The sequence below is a fragment of the Salvia splendens genome, chromosome 15 (assembly GCF_004379255.2).
Source record: "Salvia splendens isolate huo1 chromosome 15, SspV2, whole genome shotgun sequence".
Taxonomy (NCBI): Eukaryota; Viridiplantae; Streptophyta; class Magnoliopsida; order Lamiales; family Lamiaceae; genus Salvia; species Salvia splendens.
This window is the reverse complement of record NC_056046.1, coordinates 10,393,197-10,411,272: the sequence shown is the minus strand read 5'-3', so window position 1 is coordinate 10,411,272 and position 18,076 is coordinate 10,393,197. Positions and strand designations below refer to the sequence as shown.

Here is an 18,076-nt window from a genome sequence, read left to right as displayed (position 1 = left end):
CTATAACCATAATTTTGCACCGACAGCGTCGTAGTATTGACGAATCAACAATTAGCTAAAAACTAGTGCTACTACGTAAGCATTAAATAAATTAAATCTGCAAGATTTGATTATAAATTATAATCAATTATAGTAGCGCAATAGTCATATACAGCGTCAAATGTCAGAAGCAGAATAATTTTGACAAAAGATGTTACTACTGCTATTATAATTTATATAAATACATCAAACTTGAGGGACACATAGGTAGTGATACAAAACAACAAACCCAAAAAAAAAACGTAGGGATACTTGAGAACTGAGAATGATAACCAACAGAGAAACATTAAGGTGAAAGTAAACAACTTAACACCAACCACTCATCATAATTAATTATTTGGAGCGATTGTTACGGAACCACTCAGCAGGATCTCTGTCAAAATCCTTCCTCGGAATGGAATATTTTTTTCCTGGAGCCTTCATCATCTTTTCATCAGAACTACCAAACAAGCTGGAGAGGCCCCACCACGCTACGGCGGCGACACCAACAGCAGCCGCCCCTACCGCCACCAGACTCGACGACTCTCCGCTTTCCTTCTCCTTCTCCTTCTGCTTCGATGATGAGCTATTTCCACTGCCATATTTGGAAGCCATGTCTATGAGTAGAATATTTGAGAAAAGGGTGGATCTCTTCTCAACACATGAGATAGTCTGTTACTAAGCATGACTCGAAAGGCCCTTTTATAGGCAGATGAAATGTTCGGACTTCAAATTTGTTAAATTCTATGGCGTCAGTCTGCTTCCGTCATTGTTGTCAAGTGACACTATCTTCCAATGGCAGCAGCGTATCATAATTTTATAAATGAGTAAAAGTACTATGAGTGGAATGTACAATGTTACTTTACCATTTTAATTAAAGTGAACTGAAAATGATACTCCCTCCGTCCCAATTTTCAATTAAATTGATTTAAATTAGGAACGAAGATTAAAAATTTTATAATGAAAAGTAGGAGTTAAGGACAAACAAGAGTTGAACAGGAGTTGCAAGCATATATATAGGCTACCCCAGCTCTACTAGTATGAGGCCTTTTGGGGAGTACCCCAAGAGCAAAACCGTGATGACTTTGCCCAAAGCGGACATTATCAGTAATAATGTAGAGTTAGGGTGTGCACCACCGATCCCCAACAAAGATAAATAAAGAGTAAGTAGTTGATAGAATAAAGTAAGAGTGATTGTATATTTTATTTTTTGTCAAAAAAAGAAATAACTCGACTGAGACATCCCAAAAAGATACAACTCAACTTAGTTGGGACAGAGGGAGTACCTAATTTTCAGTTTCGCACAAAAATAGTCCATATTCTTTTTTATGCATTTTTGGAATCTCATGCTTATTTCGCCCCAAAATGCCCTCCAAAAAATACATTTTCACATTTTTGGACTTACACAAAAAATAACCTAAAATGATATTATAAAAATCTTCTCTCTTTCTCATTTTCTTCCCTAATTCATTTCTCTCTCTCTTCCAATTAAAACGTACTACTCCATCCGTTTCCTTATAGTTGAGTCATTTTTTTATTTCAGGAAATTCCCTCATAGTTGAGTCATTTTCATGTATAGTAATTTTTTTCTCTTTCTTACTTTACTCTCTCTTACCTTATTTTCTCTACTTTTTTTCTCTCTATTACTTTTTTATCTATTTATTTAACACATTCAACTTCCCTTTCTTAAACTCCGTACCAAAAAATTTCGCCTCAACTATGAATGAACGGAGGGAGTATAACATATAAACATGGATATATTTATAAAATTAGTCTTTTCGACAATTGGAGCGGTTAGCTTTATTTTTTATTTTTCATCCAATTAAATAGTTGGTCAACAACTCAACATATATGAAGTGCGATTTGTTGAGATAAAGCCACATTAATTTCACGACCAGCCACATAGGATCAAAGTCTGCCAAAATATTTATATCCAGGCCGTGTCGAGGAAATTGCACAATTTCAAAAGTTTGTGATTTTTAACACAACTTTTCGGTTAAAATACCACACCTTTGGATTTGGCATGCTTTTTTGTGTCCTCAGATCAAACAATAATATAAGCGTGCTCAGCCACTCAATTTTAACAACGTTTTAAACGGTATAGATCCGGTAATATGATTCATAACCAACAATCGGCGCTACCACATAGGTTACTATCTTGAAAAAAAACCAAACGCGATTAATTGATTCGACAAAGAAACCCCCCAGTCATCTAGCTCTGCTACTGCAACCAACCCACACACTAAAGTGCATTACCATAATTTCACGAATACCTCCAACGTCTATAATCATCTCACAATTTCACCAACGGCATAATCCAACACAATGTAGTCGAACACATTTGGGTAAACTTTAGCCGTCAATAATCATCTCACAATTTCACCACCAACGGCATAATCCAACACAATGTAGTCGAACAAATTTGGGTAAACTTTAGCCACAAGGAGTAATTACAAATTTACAATTTAAATTAGTTACTCTATCGCTCTAAATAAAATATAATTCTAGGATTTCAATTTTTATATTTAGATGTCAATAAATGTAATTTTTGGACTATAATGAATTTCGCATTTAATAAAATTGGGCTGAATAAATTACAAAATAAAAGAATGGAAAAAGATTAAAAAATGTGGAATCCACAAATAATTATATAAATGTATGGTGGGATAAATAAATAATGGAAAAAAAATGTGCCGAAGGGTTCATGGATAGTGAAGGGAATGAAGGGTTTAAGGGAATTAGTTGTAGATGGCCAATAATGGAATAGAGAAGGAAATGGATGATAATTCCTACTTCCATTCCTACTTTCATTTCATTCATTTGTTTGGTATAATAAAATAGAATGCTCATGTAATGGAATGGAGTAGATAATAGAATGAAAATGCAAAAGAATTGTAATTTCATTCCTACCTTAATTCCATCCCATCGTACCAAGAAGGCAAGAAGGGCATAAGTTGTCGGTTTATTCCATAATTCTCATTTTAGCTCACACAGTGTCCCTTTCCATGTTAGCAATTCCATCAGTCATGTGATGCTTATGTGACGGAATGGAGTAGAGAATTGAATGGAAATGCAAAGGAATTGTCATTCCATGCTTATCATCATTTCATCACACCAAGAAGGGCATAAGTTGTTTGGTCTACCTCATAATTCTCCTTTTAGCCATCACTGCATCCCATTCCATCTTAGAAATTCATTCAGTCATTCTGTACAAACTATGGTCTGAGTCCTCTTCATCTTTGACATGTTACTGGAGTCACAAGAAATCAGAGGCCCCTCTTACAAATTCCTCCATGAAAGAGATTGTCAAGATGAAGCAGCAAACCAGTTGAGCTGCAATGGATTTATCTCATTATATATCTAGTTATTTTTTTCATGTAAGCAGTCACTGAGTCACAGAAAAGATGATTCACCAGATAAAACAACTATAGCTTTTTATGTAAAACTTAGTCCATATGAACCCTCATATAGTTACTTCAAAGTTTTATCAGTAATCTAAGAAATGAAATGAAGACTACATAAAGTTACTTGCTACAAAATCAAATGTAAACTAGTTGAAAAGCATAGCCAAGGATCTAAAGCATACTAGTTTCACAGATATAGGAACCTTGAAAAAATTTGTAGTCATGGAAGGCCAATATCTGCAGGGTAACTGCCAAGAACCCTCATAAATGTTGCAAACTCCTGCCAAGATTGTACATTGTAATGTTAATGAATTATGCATAATAAAATAATTGAAACCAAGACATTGGGCTGTAGCACTAAAAAAGGAAAAAGAATTAATTTGTAGGCAGAACATTAGGGGAAGCACAAACCTTCAGATGACCAAGAGCATTTTGAGCTCTTTGATCTGCCATGGATGCTTCAAAATCAACATAGAAAAGGCAGGGAAAGTACCTGCATGCAAGAATTACACCATCTGATCAAAAACATTGAACTCTGATATCAGTCATTACAAAATAAATAATAGCAGCAGAACTTTGAAGAATCTGTTTTTTCATCAAATAACCTGAAAAACTAAAGATATTAGCCAGACAGCACAACAAGAAACTGCCTAGAACCGTGACTGACACACAGTTATGTGTATGTATGATGACAAGATGGATATTTGCTGTACTTACTTAGGAAAGCACATGGCATTGTCATCTGATGTTTGTAAAGCCTGCTTTGTCAGTGGTCGGCTTTCAATCTAGTATCAGATAAAGAAACGTTGCAGTTGAGGCATACACAAACACAAGAAAAAATTGAAGATATTCCAAGGGGGAAAAGATGAACTCACCTTAGTTAGATTGATATTCCTCATAGCAAATACGGCTAGTGCCTTAAAAAGAAACCCTGGACCTGCCTCTAATGAGAAGACTATACTTGTCTGCAAAAAGTAATATAATGAATGAATGGCTAGGTAGGTAAAGGAAAAAAATGTGATGGGGAATTTATTTTAAAAGATGCTCAAATTTATAGTGCTCCTATGAGTAATCAGTTTTCTAGCCAATCCTCTCAAAAAATAATTCAGACCTTGAAAGGTTTATCAGTGCCTGGTATGATAGGCTCCCTAGCCAGCATAAGGAATCGAGTGACATTATCAGCATCATCCTGAGAAGACAAGGTAAACAAATGACAGTGTTCCATATCTGTAAAAAATTTATGCAGCTCATATGGCAATATAATATCTATGAACTCCACAAACAAACCTGAATGTCCTGAGCAATAGACCATAGATCTTAGCAGCACTAAAGCTAGCAACTGCTCCGACATCATAAAATCCATGGAGAGCAACATGCGCACGCGCAGGGAGGGGGAGAGATAGCCACGCAATAAGTAGAACGCGTTATTTGTAAAACTAAATAATTATCAGACTTTAACAAGAAAAAGAAAAAAATACTACCTTTGCTGCACCAGCAGTATCATCCACAGCTTCCCTAACCAGTCCAAACTTAGTTAACGTATTCTCACACTGTGCGAGAGCCTGCAGTGACAAGTCATACAAATTGTAAGTTTCGTGTTCCAGAAACAAAGGCCTGGTTTCATTGGGCTTCAGATACCTGCGGGTGGCTAAGAACTCTTTTAAGATTTTCAATCTTCACACCGGGACTAGCCAGTAAGCAGTGTCGGATTGAAAGTTTAACTTCTCCAACAATATGCAACCTATGCCGGAGCAGAAGATCATAGTTCCTGTGTATACTGCCTCCCAACGAGTTTTCTATAGGCAAAACTGCTCTATCAACCAGCCACTTCTCTACTGCCTGTAGTAGTACAGTTGTAGTTTAAGCACTAGATCTCAGCATTCAACCAAAATGTGAAGAATTTTCATCATCATATTTTCAAAATCAGAAAATATATAATCAGAGAAAAGAAGTCATGCTTCAACTACATCAGAGAATAATTATCAGATTAACATAATACACCAAATAGGGAATTAGATGCTGACTTGAAAAGCTGTGTCAAATTGTTCACATGGTACTGCCTCGCAATTCGGATAAGCCTTCTCGGCTGCAGACTCGCTGTATGCACCTCGAACGCCCTTGGAAAATATTCAACCAAAATCAGAACCAGGTGCACTACCCTAGCAGAGACGATAATCAATTATGGTACAACTCACAAGACACCAATCACAACCCTACTTTAGGGGAATTACATGTACTGCATGCAGAGAATTTCAGAATAAGGAGCAAAACCTGATAGGCGACGCGGAGACGAGACCCTTCCGCCGCCAAATTCGAAAGTCGAGCAGAGGTCAAAGGCCCTGAAACAATCACCAATTCGAAAAACACAGAAAGGGAATTAAATCAATCGAAATTCATAGAATCATACTATATCCTATAGAGTGGGCATACGAGGAAGTGATGGCAGAGCGTCTCTGGAACTGAACTCATACGGCGAATCTTGCATGAGCTTCTGCAGCTCGATTGCGTCATTGCTGCCACTACCGCGGGCTTGGATATGAATGCTGTGACTTCTTGTAATAGGCTTGGCGGTGGAGAATGGATTGCGTTTGTAGTTAGGGTTTTGGATTGAGGAATTGAGGGGGGTGATTAGGGATCGGGATGTGGTGGACGCCATTGTCGTTGCGAAAATGAGAAATATGGTTTTCACTTTTCACTTTTCACTTTTCACTTTTCACTTTTCACTTTTGAATATGTGTGTTGACAATCCCATAGATTAGTCATATATTCATTTAATACTAAAAAATAGTTTTTTAAAAATTTATTTTTTCCAAGAACTTTCAACTTTACAAACTCAATAGTTGTTTAATTTTTTGCAGCAACAAAAAAATCCAATTACATTAAACTACTCATATAAATTCATGATATTATATGTTAAATTTAAAATTTGAAGAAAAAAAACATATTTTTAAATAATTTTATGATATTATCCGTCAATATTCCTTGAAAAAATGAACCTTTACCGTGTAGTTTTCGCCAACCAAATAAAATCCGACCTATGTTTTATGTAGAAAATAAATACATTTATTCAAAACCAATCTATCTTTTCTCGGTAAAAATTGGAGTTAATTATAGGATTGGCAATGAGCCTGAAACTGAAGACAGTTTGGAGTTGAGATCTTTGCTTCACTCGTTATGAATAAATGTCGTGTGGATGTGAGATACAAGGCAAATATAATAAAAACAACTAGTACTTCTATTTTCCACTAAATAATCCAGGCATAGTTGATTGACTTGCTCACAAAATTATTACGGGAAAATTACTATATACGGAAAAAGATCACCTGAGGATGCAAGATGATATTAATCTCAACTATCAATAGTATTTTTTTCCACCTTGTAAGAGCTAGATTGACTACTAAAATCTTAACAAGACTGAAACTCAATCAACTGTCACATAGGAGGAGGGAATTTCTCCTTCATGCGATTGATAAACTTAAACTTTTCTTCAGCTTCAACCAGCTTGTGGATATCAGATCGTGAGGCTCGATCTGGATGAAAGGTCAGCAAGGCTTTTTTGTAAGCTGCATGTACCTGAAAATATAATCGATTTCAAGTCACTATTCCAAATGCCTCCCCTTTGCATATACAGCATAAGAAAGAATACTAACAGTTAGCACACCATTTACTTAAACAAACTGTTCAAGACAAAGGATTGCTTGCTATTTTCTCCAACCCACCAAATCAGACAGTACATTTTACAAAGCCAAATCATGGGTTAGGTGTCAAAAAATTCCTAAATGTGAGTGATTGTATTGGAACCTTGAAACCAATTTAAAGTTAGCATGCAGACAAAGTTAAGAGTAAAGATAATGTGAACATAAGTACATAACAATGTAAAATATTGAGCAGCTAGTTCAACAAACCTCTTGTGGGGATGGATTTGGCCAACTCCCTACCATGATTCCCAACAAATGCAATAGCGAAGCCATATTTTGGCACCCAACTTCAATTTGCTTCAGCTGATTTCGGACTTCAGCGCGAATTGTATCTTTCAAGTTCATATTTTCCTCATCCTAAAAGTAAAAATTACTTAATCATCCTCTACAGAATAATTCAATCAATAAATACTTTAAGAAAGTACTAGTATGTAATAGTAACATATGCAATTCACATACCTTCTGCTTAATACTTCGCATTTCCTCTAAGCGTTGCTTCTGTCTTCTTTCCATTTCCAGCATACGCATGCTTTCAGCTTTTTTTCTCTTCCGCAATCGACGTTCACGTTGCGCTTCTTCGGCCTAAAAGCAAAATACAAGCACATGATAAACATAAAATATTTACACAATGAATCTAATGCTCAAGTCCATTACTAGAATTTCCACAACAATCCAACCATCATATAATACTTTTCTTAGAAATGCCCCAAGCAGATAAGTGAAGATTGTAAACCTGGATCTGCAGTGCTTGCTGTCGGGAAGCCCATTCTTCCTCCATTGCCCTTTTGTATTCATCTGTTTCCTTGAGCTTTTCACGTTCACTAATTAAACTGTCATCCTCAGGAGGCAAACTGCATACGATACTCATGTGCACCTGACCATCTTCATTCTCCTCTTTAGAATTTACCTTGTTCCCAGCAGTAGATGTAGGGTTATTGAATTTCTCATTTGGCTCCTCTTGGAAAGAAGAGTTAGATGAAGCTGGATCTTTCCTTCTTTCCATGTGCCGGCGGGAACTTCCTGGTTCACAATCCGGGTAATGGAATGAAGGACAGAATTTCACTTGTGAGTTAGATTTCCCATGTGCACGGCATTCTTGATCATTTACAGCATTATCAGAAAAATGGGTGAAACCAAAATCCGTTTCTATTCTAACCGGGGGAGAACCATAGTTTCTGCTATTGGATTTCCCAGTAGTGTGAAAAACTGAGGGCTCATCATGGTGCCTGGTTGCTACTTCTGATTCAGCATTTTGGAGGTCCTTGTCAGTACAACTTGTTGTATTATCATGACCCCTAATTCCCGAATGAACATTGCGAATATCTCTCTTTCTCCTGGTGACAGCTCTTTCCCACAACTCTTGAAACTTACCGGAAAAATCTTCCACCACTTCACAGTCAGGATATTCATTTCCAGATAACTCGCACTCTGAATCAGTATCCAAACCATAGCGGTTACTTGTGGAATCTTTCCCAGAATACGTGCGCTTGCATTTTGATAACTTAACTGGTGTAGCACTGTCTTGAACATTCTGGCAGTCTTCATGAGAAGGATCTGTGAAATCTGCAAAATCCTCAGCGACACGAAAATTTTCTCTATTTAAAGAGGTGCTAGCAGAGAAACCAACATTGTTTGGGCCAAACTGATAGCTACTACTAGGTACATCGTCGTAGTCGTCATCATCAATGTTTATTACATTCTTGAATGACCACTTCTCATCTTTCTTGAGCATGCCCGACTCTTTATTTCTTTTTGGCAAAGATTCAGGAGTGTCAAGGATAACAACATTGTCACTAATTTCAGAATCGACATCTATCAGTATAACTTTATCAGCTTTGTCATCATTCCTGCATCTTCTCAAAGTTTCTGTTACCGAGCGAGGTCTAGGACGCAAATGACTTACGGATATTCTACTCATCCTACTGCGAGCATAGAAAAAATAATTACAGGAAGAGCAAAAAAAATGTATAGGAATTGGATCAATTTAAAGCAAAAAAGTGAGCTGTATCCATGAGTAGCCCACGCAAACAACGTGTTTCGTGGGTTTAGTTAGGCACTATCTCAACACACAATTCCAGACTTCAGCATAGCTTATTAAACGTATAATCCGCTATGAGTAAAACACTTCATGCATAGCTTACAAACAAAATCTCAGCATCGCCCACAAAATACAATCTAATCTCAAATGGACTAATGTCCACACTAACTAATTGAAAAATCAAGAATTCGCGTTTGTAAATGACAAAATATCAAACGATAGAACCTCCCGTACCAAAAATTAGACGAGCTTTAAACCCTAATGAGTCCCCGATAAAAATCAGATATCCCCCATTACACGCGGTCAGTATATCACAGCGATCAAAAGCCCTAGTTAAACTAGGATCATCCAAAAATACACAGAAAAAAACGATCAAAATTCGAAAGTAATACCTGATGAAAGGGGGGATTCTTCCGGAGACTATGTAACAAGGGACATCGGGAATACACACAACAACTAGCGGACGGGAGATGGAAAACTGCTCGATGGAAACAATAAATTGGAATTCCCAAAAATTGGAATGCAGACAAAGAGGGGTTTTGAAATTGAAAGAAAATTGCGAGAGAGATGTTGGTCATGCCCTGAAATTGGATTAAGTGCATCTCGGCCGTTGATTTATTTTGTTAGGTTCCAGTGTCAACGGTTCGAATCTATTTCGTCTATGATTTGAATTCTGGCCTGGGCTACAAAATATTGCAATTGAATCTCTTAATAAAAACTCTTTTTTATTCATACATAATTTAAAGTTCATGTCACGATAGATTTGAATCCAAAACCTTTGGGCTTAGGCTTGGGCTTGGAGTAATTTCTTTATTTGCCAATATGATAGGAGCAGCGAAAAACTATTTCTTAATGCGTGACCAAGACATATTATTAATTACGCCGGTCATACAATATAATCATATTAATATTATCATATCAAATTACACTTATTATACAAGAGTCCAATTATTCACAAATCCCGTCTTAAAACCGAACTAGAGACCAAATTAGGACCACTAGATCTTATTTTTGATGGATTAGATGAGCTGATGTTGTGTTATTTTTCGCATTCATTACATACCGAATTTACTTCAACTGTTTAAAGATAATTATGTCATAACACATTATGAAGTAATAAACTAATGGAATGAAGTAATAAGTTCATCACTACTGCTTGTTCAATAAAATGTCATATTTACTTTATTACTAAAGTTCATTTGGTTCATTATTTATTGAATATATAGTTCATTACTACCGGTTAATGTTTAACATTAAAATTTATTGTATCATTAATATATTTCAATAATATGTTAAAATTACTTCATAACATATGTTAATTTTAATTTATTTTATTATTTTGTGAACATAGTTCATTATTATCCCGGTTCCCGATTACAACACCACCCAAACCCCCAAAATTACTAATCCATTATTGAGAACAAATCTGACAATCAGCGTAAGCATTCCAAGTTATCGTTGAATGGCAACTGAAAGAAGCATAATTGAGAGAAAATTAGAATCGTGAGCGCAGGATGAAAGAGAGAATTGAGAATGAAAAATAGAGAGAAAAAAAGAGAGAATTGGCGAAATTGAGAATGAAAAAACAGGGAAAAAAAGTGAGAATTGAAGAGACAGCCCCTCCTCCATCTTGGCCATATCTCCGCCAGCTCCATCACCTGCGCCGCCAGCTCCACCGCCTTATCCCCATCCAATGGGAACATAAACGAATCCGCCAAATCAACGAGCCACTGCGCCACCCTCTCCATCCTCTGTATCTCCTCCAGCAACCCCGCCCCTCCCTTCTTCTCCTTCTTCTTCCAATCCTCCCCGATCTTCTCCACCAGGCTGCTCATCGGCTGCGCCACACGTCAGCTGCTTCGGTACGGGCAGGTGCGTCGACGCACCTGCCCTGTCCTGGCACGGCACCGCCACCACCAGCGCCCACATCACAAACACCACCACGTTGCTCATGACGTAAATCGGCATGGGGAGCGACGTCACCTCCGCCCCCCTCGGTGCCACCAGGTTCGCCCCCATCGCCTGCGCCTGCTTCGCGGCGGACCACGACCTCGCCACCGCTCATGATAACGAGCGGAAGTTTTTGGCGATGGGGACGCGGCGGTGGAAGGAGGCGCCGCCGCCGGAGGAGTGGTTTTGTTCGTCGACGGCCATGGAGGTGAGATGAGATTTGGTCTCACTTTCCTAATACGACAAGATTATAAAAATTGGTGGATGAGATTTAATCTGTTTTTGAAATTAGTTCGACAGGAATCACAACTTTACTATACAATATTATACCATATATCACTCCTAGTGATGTTAATTTTCAATCTGAAACTTATAGATCAATTCGATAGCTTCATAATTTGGTGAAGTTAAGAGTAAAAATTTATTGTCCGAAAAATCTCAAATCAAACCATAATAAGGGCATCAGCAGTGGGGTGCCTTAAGGCGCGACCTAAAGCCCGCCCTATGCACCGCCACGTCAGCATTTTATCCTCCTACCCTTTCACCTACAGTGGGGCACCCTATAGGTTTTACTATTGTTTTGTTAATTAGTTTAAATGTTTTCAAATATATAAATACAAACTAATTATAAAACACAACGATTAACTAAACACGTCAATTACTATATTGATTAAAAAAATTACACGAGTTAGAAATATAAAAAAAAGTTGATTATTCTACAAAAGCCTCAACTTCTGGCGCAACTCATCGATCAACCCCTGGAGGTATTCGGCTCTGGTCTGGTTCGTACACTTCATGAGGGCGTTATGCGTGTCCAACAACGTCCGCGCCATCGAGGCCGTTGCCAACTCCGCGTAGGCAAGTGCCGACGGGGTCGGGGTCGGGATCGGCGATGGGGGGCGGCCGCGTCTTGCGAGGAGGATGTCGCATTCGTCTTCCCCTTGTTCTTCGCAACCTTGACGCCTACGGGACGCCGAGAGGACATCGGTGTGCCGAAACTCTCATCCTTCGTGTACGTCCGATTGAGGTCCACCGGATATGCGCCGCTTTCGCTGCTCGTGTAACCACCAGTGTCGGTGGTCTTCGTCCTCTTTGTCGCACCGGTGTGCAAAATCCCACCTTGGAACGTCTGCTTGTCCTTCAAGAGCGCCCAGACATTGAAATGCTTGAAGTCGCAGTACATGGACTGGTACGACAACAGCGCTCTATCGCGCACATCGCTCAGGATCTCGCCGCTTCCCTGCTCCCTCGAGCACTTCTCGTACTCCGCCGCGAACAGGTTGACTTGTTTCTTAACCTGATCCCAGTGCTTGCGGAGCTGCTCCCTATGGCGCTTGTACGCGCTCGGCGGCTTCGCCTCATTGTAGCACTCGGTGATGCGCTCCCAGTAGGGATGTCAATCGGGTCAGCCCACCGAGTTTCGGGCCAACCCTATTCGGGTTGCGGGTCAATCGGGTGGGGGCTAATCGGGTCGTGATTTTTGCGGGTTATAAAAGTTCAACCCTAACCCTAAAAGTTCGGGTTTCGGGCTAGCCCATCGGGTTAATCGGGTTGCTACCGATAAAATTAACATGCGGTCAATCCAATAAATGATTGTGAAAATTAGTTATATTTATAAAATGTAAAATATTTAATTATGATAAATTTGAGATATATGCTTAAACTCAAACATAAACATGATCAAATACTAATATTTGAGATTTATGCAAAATAAAACATACACATCAAGAAATTTTAAAGCATGTTTCGAAATTTAAATATATTTTTTAGTGAATTTGAAGTTTGTAATTCATTTATCTATTATTATATTAATAAAAACTTAATATATAATTTATGTATTTAATATATAAAATGGAAAATTATTTTTTTAGTAATCTATATTATAAAATAACCAATGAAGTGTCGAATTAGAGTCAAACAAATAGAACAATAGAAATTTTATCGGGTTTCCGGGCCAGCCCATCGGGTTTTCGGGTCTGGCCCTAACGGGTTGCGGGTTAATCGGGTGCGGGCTAATCGGGCTGTAATTTTATCGGGCTGGAAATTTTCAGCCCGAACCCTATAAATTTGGCGGGCTATTTGGGCCAACCCACGGGTTGCGGGCTAAATTGACATCCCTAGCTCCCAGTACGCAAGCTGCTTTTGGTTGTTCGCGAATACCGGGTCCTCCGAGATATCCACCCAACACCTCGCCAAGACGAGGGTTTCATCCGGTTGGTAGTTCGTCCTCCCGGGGGCGTACTCTTCATTCGTTGCCGAAGGTGGCAACTTGTACGCCCGGTACTTGATCCGCTTCTTTCTGGCGGGGCGGGGGCGGATGAGGGGGCGGCGACGGCGGGAAGGGACGGCGGGGCGAGTTGGAGACGGCTACATGTCAGATAGACCGTACGAATCCGTACTTAATTCGGGATCGTACTGCATGTCAGGGTCGAACGACTAATATTCGTCAGGTTGTGTACCCGGCCAACATGCACCACCTCCAAGCATCGGACTATTGGGACTTGAATAATCACCAGAATCCATTTTCTAGTGTAAATTGAGAGTGAAAATGCTAAAATGTTACAAATGAAGGTGGGGTAGGGGTATTTATATAAATGAATTTTTTGAATTAAAAAAAAAACGCGTTGCATCGTCCGCGCCATCGTCCGCGCACCCACAGTGACGGACGATGGCGCGCCCGAGGCATCGAGCGGCCTATCGTCCGCCCCACTGTGGGTGCCTAAATCGAATAACCGGTAGTCCTATAGGATTGATATGAAATTAACCTAAGTCCTAGCTATAGATTAATGGACACTTTCAATTAGATTTAAAGACTAAAAAGTGACTATTCAAAAATAATTATTTTATACTAAATTTTTAATAATTATTTTATACTAAATTTATAATAATGTTCAATTACTGTATTGTAATTGTCGTTGAAATTATATTTAATAGTATATCCAATGATTAGGGTACACTGTACTTGATAAATTAATCAAAACACGAGAAAATAAAAGAAACAAAACTCAAAACTACAAGCCGACAAACTTAGAAAGATTTTCAAGAATGAGCTAACTAAAGAAGTTTAAGAATGGAAAACGAAAGTCTGATTTATAAGGAAACTTAAAAGGAGTGATTTCAAGTTACCTCATAACCTAGTGACGGTTTCATTGTTTCAATAATCGAAATATAGAGTATTTTATTCTCTCAAATACTACTCCATATTAATAATTTATTATACATGATTCAATACACTCAAATACTCCATAAATGTACATATACACTCAAATACTCAATAAAGATCGTTGTCATTCTTTCATTAGTGACAAAGTGAGTTAGTGAGTATACGTTGAATGAGGTTTCGAAGGACTCCACTCCACAAAGTTCCAAGATTCTTTGTAAAAAGTTAAATTACACAACTGAATTCTTAAATAAAAGCAAATTGAACTATAAATAGTAAACGAAATTCCAATAGATCAATCCAATAAGTATTGGTATTAATAAGGTAGATTCCTCTTAATTAATATCTTAGTACTACATTTTTGCACCTGGTAAGACACCTTTATAGTGTTAAGTTATCACTAAATTAGATTATACAGTCTTCCTAACAATTCCCAAACAATATATATGTGCTTGTGATTACCAAACTTCGTTGATAACATTCGTCTTATCTAAATTTATACTATTTGCTTCTCCAAACTTCCACATATCTGGCAAATAGGATCCACATCCGTGACCCATCATATGCACAAACAAAATTTGCCACGTCATTAAAGAAAATAAATCATCACCAATCAGAGACCGTTGGAAAAATATACTTAATCCAAATCCAATGAACCTGCACAAGATGTTAAAATATAGTAAACCATATAAACCAGCAAACACCAACAGCCTCAAAATTCCAAATCCTTGGAGGACAAGTAATACTTAAAAAATTCAACACCATTATTAATGTTCAAAAGATGATTAATTTATTTTCTCCACTTATTATATATTCAGAGAGAATCCTCCGAAGTCCAAACCAAGCCAACACACCCAAAAAAATGCCACCCCCAAACCCAGAGTACCTACAGCAAGAAGAATCACTAACCCCAGAATCAAGAGAGTTAATCACCACCCTCCCCCGCCAAAACGGGTGGTTCGATTCAACCCACTTATACCTCTACCAAGGCTTCTGGTTCCAACCCGACCACCTCCAAGCCGTGATCTCCTGCCAGAGCCACTTCCAACCTCTCCACTCCGACGTCTTCCTCGCCACATATCCCAAATGCGGCACCACTTGGCTGAAAGCAATCATCTTCACCATCCTCAACCGCAAACACTTCCCTCCCTCCTCCCCAAACCACCCCCTCCTCACTGCCAACCCCCACCAGCTCGTCCTCAGCCTCGAGATCGACCTCTACGCCCACAACCGCCTCCCAACCGCCTCCACAACCTCCTCCCCTTCTCGAAGATTCTTCTCCACACACATGCCCCACGCCTCCCTCCCGCAGCCCCTATCCCAACGCAATAAGGTCGTGTACGCGTGCAGGAGCCCGAAGGACACCTTCGTCTCCCTGTGGCACTTCATGAACAAGCTGAGGCCTCAGGGAGCGCCGGAGAGGGATATGGAAACGGCGTTCCGGATGTTCTGCGACGGAGCGGTCGGGTATGGGCCGTTTTGGGATCATGTTCTGGGGTACTGGAGGCGGAGCTTGGAGGAGCCCGAGAGGGTGCTGTTTGTGAGGTATGAGGATGTGAAGGAGGAGGGGGCGGTGCAGGTGCGGCGGATGGCGGAGTTTCTGGAGTGCGGTTTCTCGGCGGAGGAGGAGGAGGAAGGGGTGGTTGATCGGATTTTGGAGTTGAGTAGCTTTGAGAGTATGAGGGGGAGTGAGGTGAATAGGGTTGGGAGATTGGGGAATGGGATTGAGAATAAGCATTTCTTTAGGGAAGGGGTGGTTGGTGACTGGAAGAATTGTTTGTCTGCTCAGATGGCTCAGGAACTTGATGGCATTGTGGAAGAAAAGTTTGGTGGAGCAGGGTTAGTCATCTAGAGCCCAAACAGAGGATCTGTTCTGTATTCTAAAACTTTCAAATTTTGTTTCCATTTTCAAATAAGAAATTACATTTATTTCTATTCAAATGTCATTTTTGCATCTCAAATCTTGCCACACACACAACCAAACCAATCGAACCATAAAATATGAAATGACACCTCTATTATTAGCGGTTGCGTTGGGCATGCTCTAAGATAGCAACCCTGATCCAGAAAACCTATCTCGAGTAATTCCATCGATTTTTTTAATCATCTCCTCAGACAAATAATTCTTGGCATCTCCAACTTGACCCCTCCGAAAAAAAACATTATTATCAACGCCCCATTTGGATACCCCAGTCTTGTTAACTTGAAGGCCGATGAGATGGTCAAAGCTGCAGAGATTCAAGATCTGATCCACCACCCCAGACTCCTCTTCCTCCGCGGAGAAGGGGCAGCCTAAGAAGTCAGCCAGGCGACGCAGATGAAGGGCCGGGTGCGCCTTCATATCCTCGTACTTGAGGAACAAAGTTGTCTGTGGATTCAACAAGCTCTGGTTCCAATATTGTAGAACATGATCCCAAATGGGTCCATAAAAGGAGATTCCCTTGCAGTAATCCTCAAACGCCTCTTCCATGGAGCTGTTCAGATCATGAAGCCCTGCGTTACAGCCGTGGTGCCAAAGGGAGACGAAAGCGTCCTTGGGATCCCTGGAGACGTAGACAAGCTTGCATTTGGAACTGTTTTTGATGGAGTCGGGGAGAGACACGTAAGGCATGTGAGTGGCTAAGAGGCGCGGGGAGGGGAAGGATTCCATGTCTGGGATTTTGTTATCGTAGAAGAGGTTCATGTCTATGTAGGGTACAAGATCATGAGCATTGCTGCTGAGAAGAGGGTGGTTTTGGGCTGTGACAGGGTGTTGTTTACGGTATAGTAAGGCGAAAGTGAGTGATTTGAGCCATGTGGTGCCGCATTTGGGATTGGAAACAACAAAGACGTCGGAATCTTGAGCCTCGAAATGTTTTTGAGTCGAAATCAAAGCCAGAAGGCATCTGTCATTGTGCCAGAAGCCTTGGTATTGGTACAGAGGCTGCAGTGTGATTGATTTCTCCTTGGGTAAACTGGAGATGAAATCTTGGCATTCTTGGGATAATAATTCTTGCCCATCAAATAATTTTGAAGATGGCATTTTTCTCTATCTCCCCAATTTGGCTAGCTTGCTTCTAGGATTGTTTATGGCAGTTGATCGATTTATAGAAAAATAAATTGTACTCCCTCCGTCCCGGACTACTTGCACTTATTTCCTTTCTGAGCGTCCCAAGTTATTTGCACTCTTTCCATTTTTAGTAAAAATTATCACCTACAGCCGCAATTGTTGACTTTGCTATACACTCATTCCTTAATTTCCGTGCCAAAAAGGAAATGTGCGAGTAGTCCGGGGACGGAGGGAGTACTTCAATAAAACATCTTTTTCATTTGATTTAAATATTGGAGGCGGTCAAACAATTTTGAAAAAAAGAAACATAACTAGCGCTGAAGATTTTGTGCGGCTTTGGCCCACTATAGTGGTCCTTTAAACACAACCCCCTCCCCCACACTAAAACACAAAAATGTTGGTTTTATAATAATGAAAAAAGATTGTGGGGATAGATTCCTTTTACATAATGGTTGTATGACTAAGAGCTTAAGTGGTCATGAACATATGATGATTTTATTAATTTGGGCTAGAATATTATCTTTTAAATTAGTTCGTCCACTACAATTAGTTATTTTTAGATGGCGTCGTTTAAAATTAACAGTCAACTATTGTTTAATCAATTTTGACTACATTAGGTTACTAATTACATTTTATTAGCGCCTAACCTACATTTTTGTTGAAAACGTTTTAAATGAAAATACTTTTAAAAACTGAAAAAGCACAAAATACAAAACACAAACTCATAGTAAACGTGAAAATACACACAGATGGAGGCTG

At 39.3% G+C, this 18,076-nt stretch overlaps 3 protein-coding genes and 1 pseudogene across 5 annotated transcripts; 1 reads left to right on the top strand and 3 right to left on the bottom strand.

Annotated features, from left to right (window-relative positions):
• Positions 1-2,638: 2,638 nt before the first annotated feature.
• Positions 2,639-6,102, bottom strand: LOC121767168 (annotated as a pseudogene).
• Positions 6,103-6,566: 464 nt separating this feature from the next.
• Positions 6,567-9,760, bottom strand: LOC121768870. Of its 3 annotated transcripts, none has more exons than XM_042165462.1 (5): positions 9,551-9,760; positions 7,854-9,042; positions 7,580-7,702; positions 7,328-7,477; positions 6,567-6,995 (listed from the first exon to the last, which is right to left on the bottom strand). In XM_042165462.1, the coding sequence occupies exons 2-5, from the start codon at positions 9,036-9,038 to the stop codon at positions 6,855-6,857; spliced, it is 1,599 nt and encodes a 532-aa protein (XP_042021396.1). In that variant the 5' UTR covers positions 9,039-9,042; positions 9,551-9,760; the 3' UTR covers positions 6,567-6,854. The 3 variants fall into 3 exon arrangements, with proteins under 3 accessions (XP_042021396.1, XP_042021398.1, XP_042021397.1); XM_042165464.1 differs by having other exon boundaries at positions 7,854-9,039; XM_042165463.1 differs by lacking the exon at positions 9,551-9,760 and having other exon boundaries at positions 7,854-9,535.
• A 4,926-nt stretch (positions 9,761-14,686) lies between these two features.
• LOC121767529 (cytosolic sulfotransferase 12-like) lies at positions 14,687-16,209 on the top strand. Its single transcript, XM_042163813.1, has one exon. The coding sequence runs from the start codon at positions 15,050-15,052 to the stop codon at positions 16,118-16,120; it is 1,071 nt and encodes a 356-aa protein (XP_042019747.1). The 5' UTR covers positions 14,687-15,049; the 3' UTR covers positions 16,121-16,209.
• LOC121767530 (cytosolic sulfotransferase 5-like) lies at positions 16,145-17,371 on the bottom strand. Its single transcript, XM_042163814.1, has one exon. It carries the CDS (start codon positions 17,288-17,290, stop codon positions 16,313-16,315), a length of 978 nt encoding a protein of 325 aa, XP_042019748.1. The 5' UTR covers positions 17,291-17,371; the 3' UTR covers positions 16,145-16,312.
• Positions 17,372-18,076: the final 705 nt, after the last annotated feature.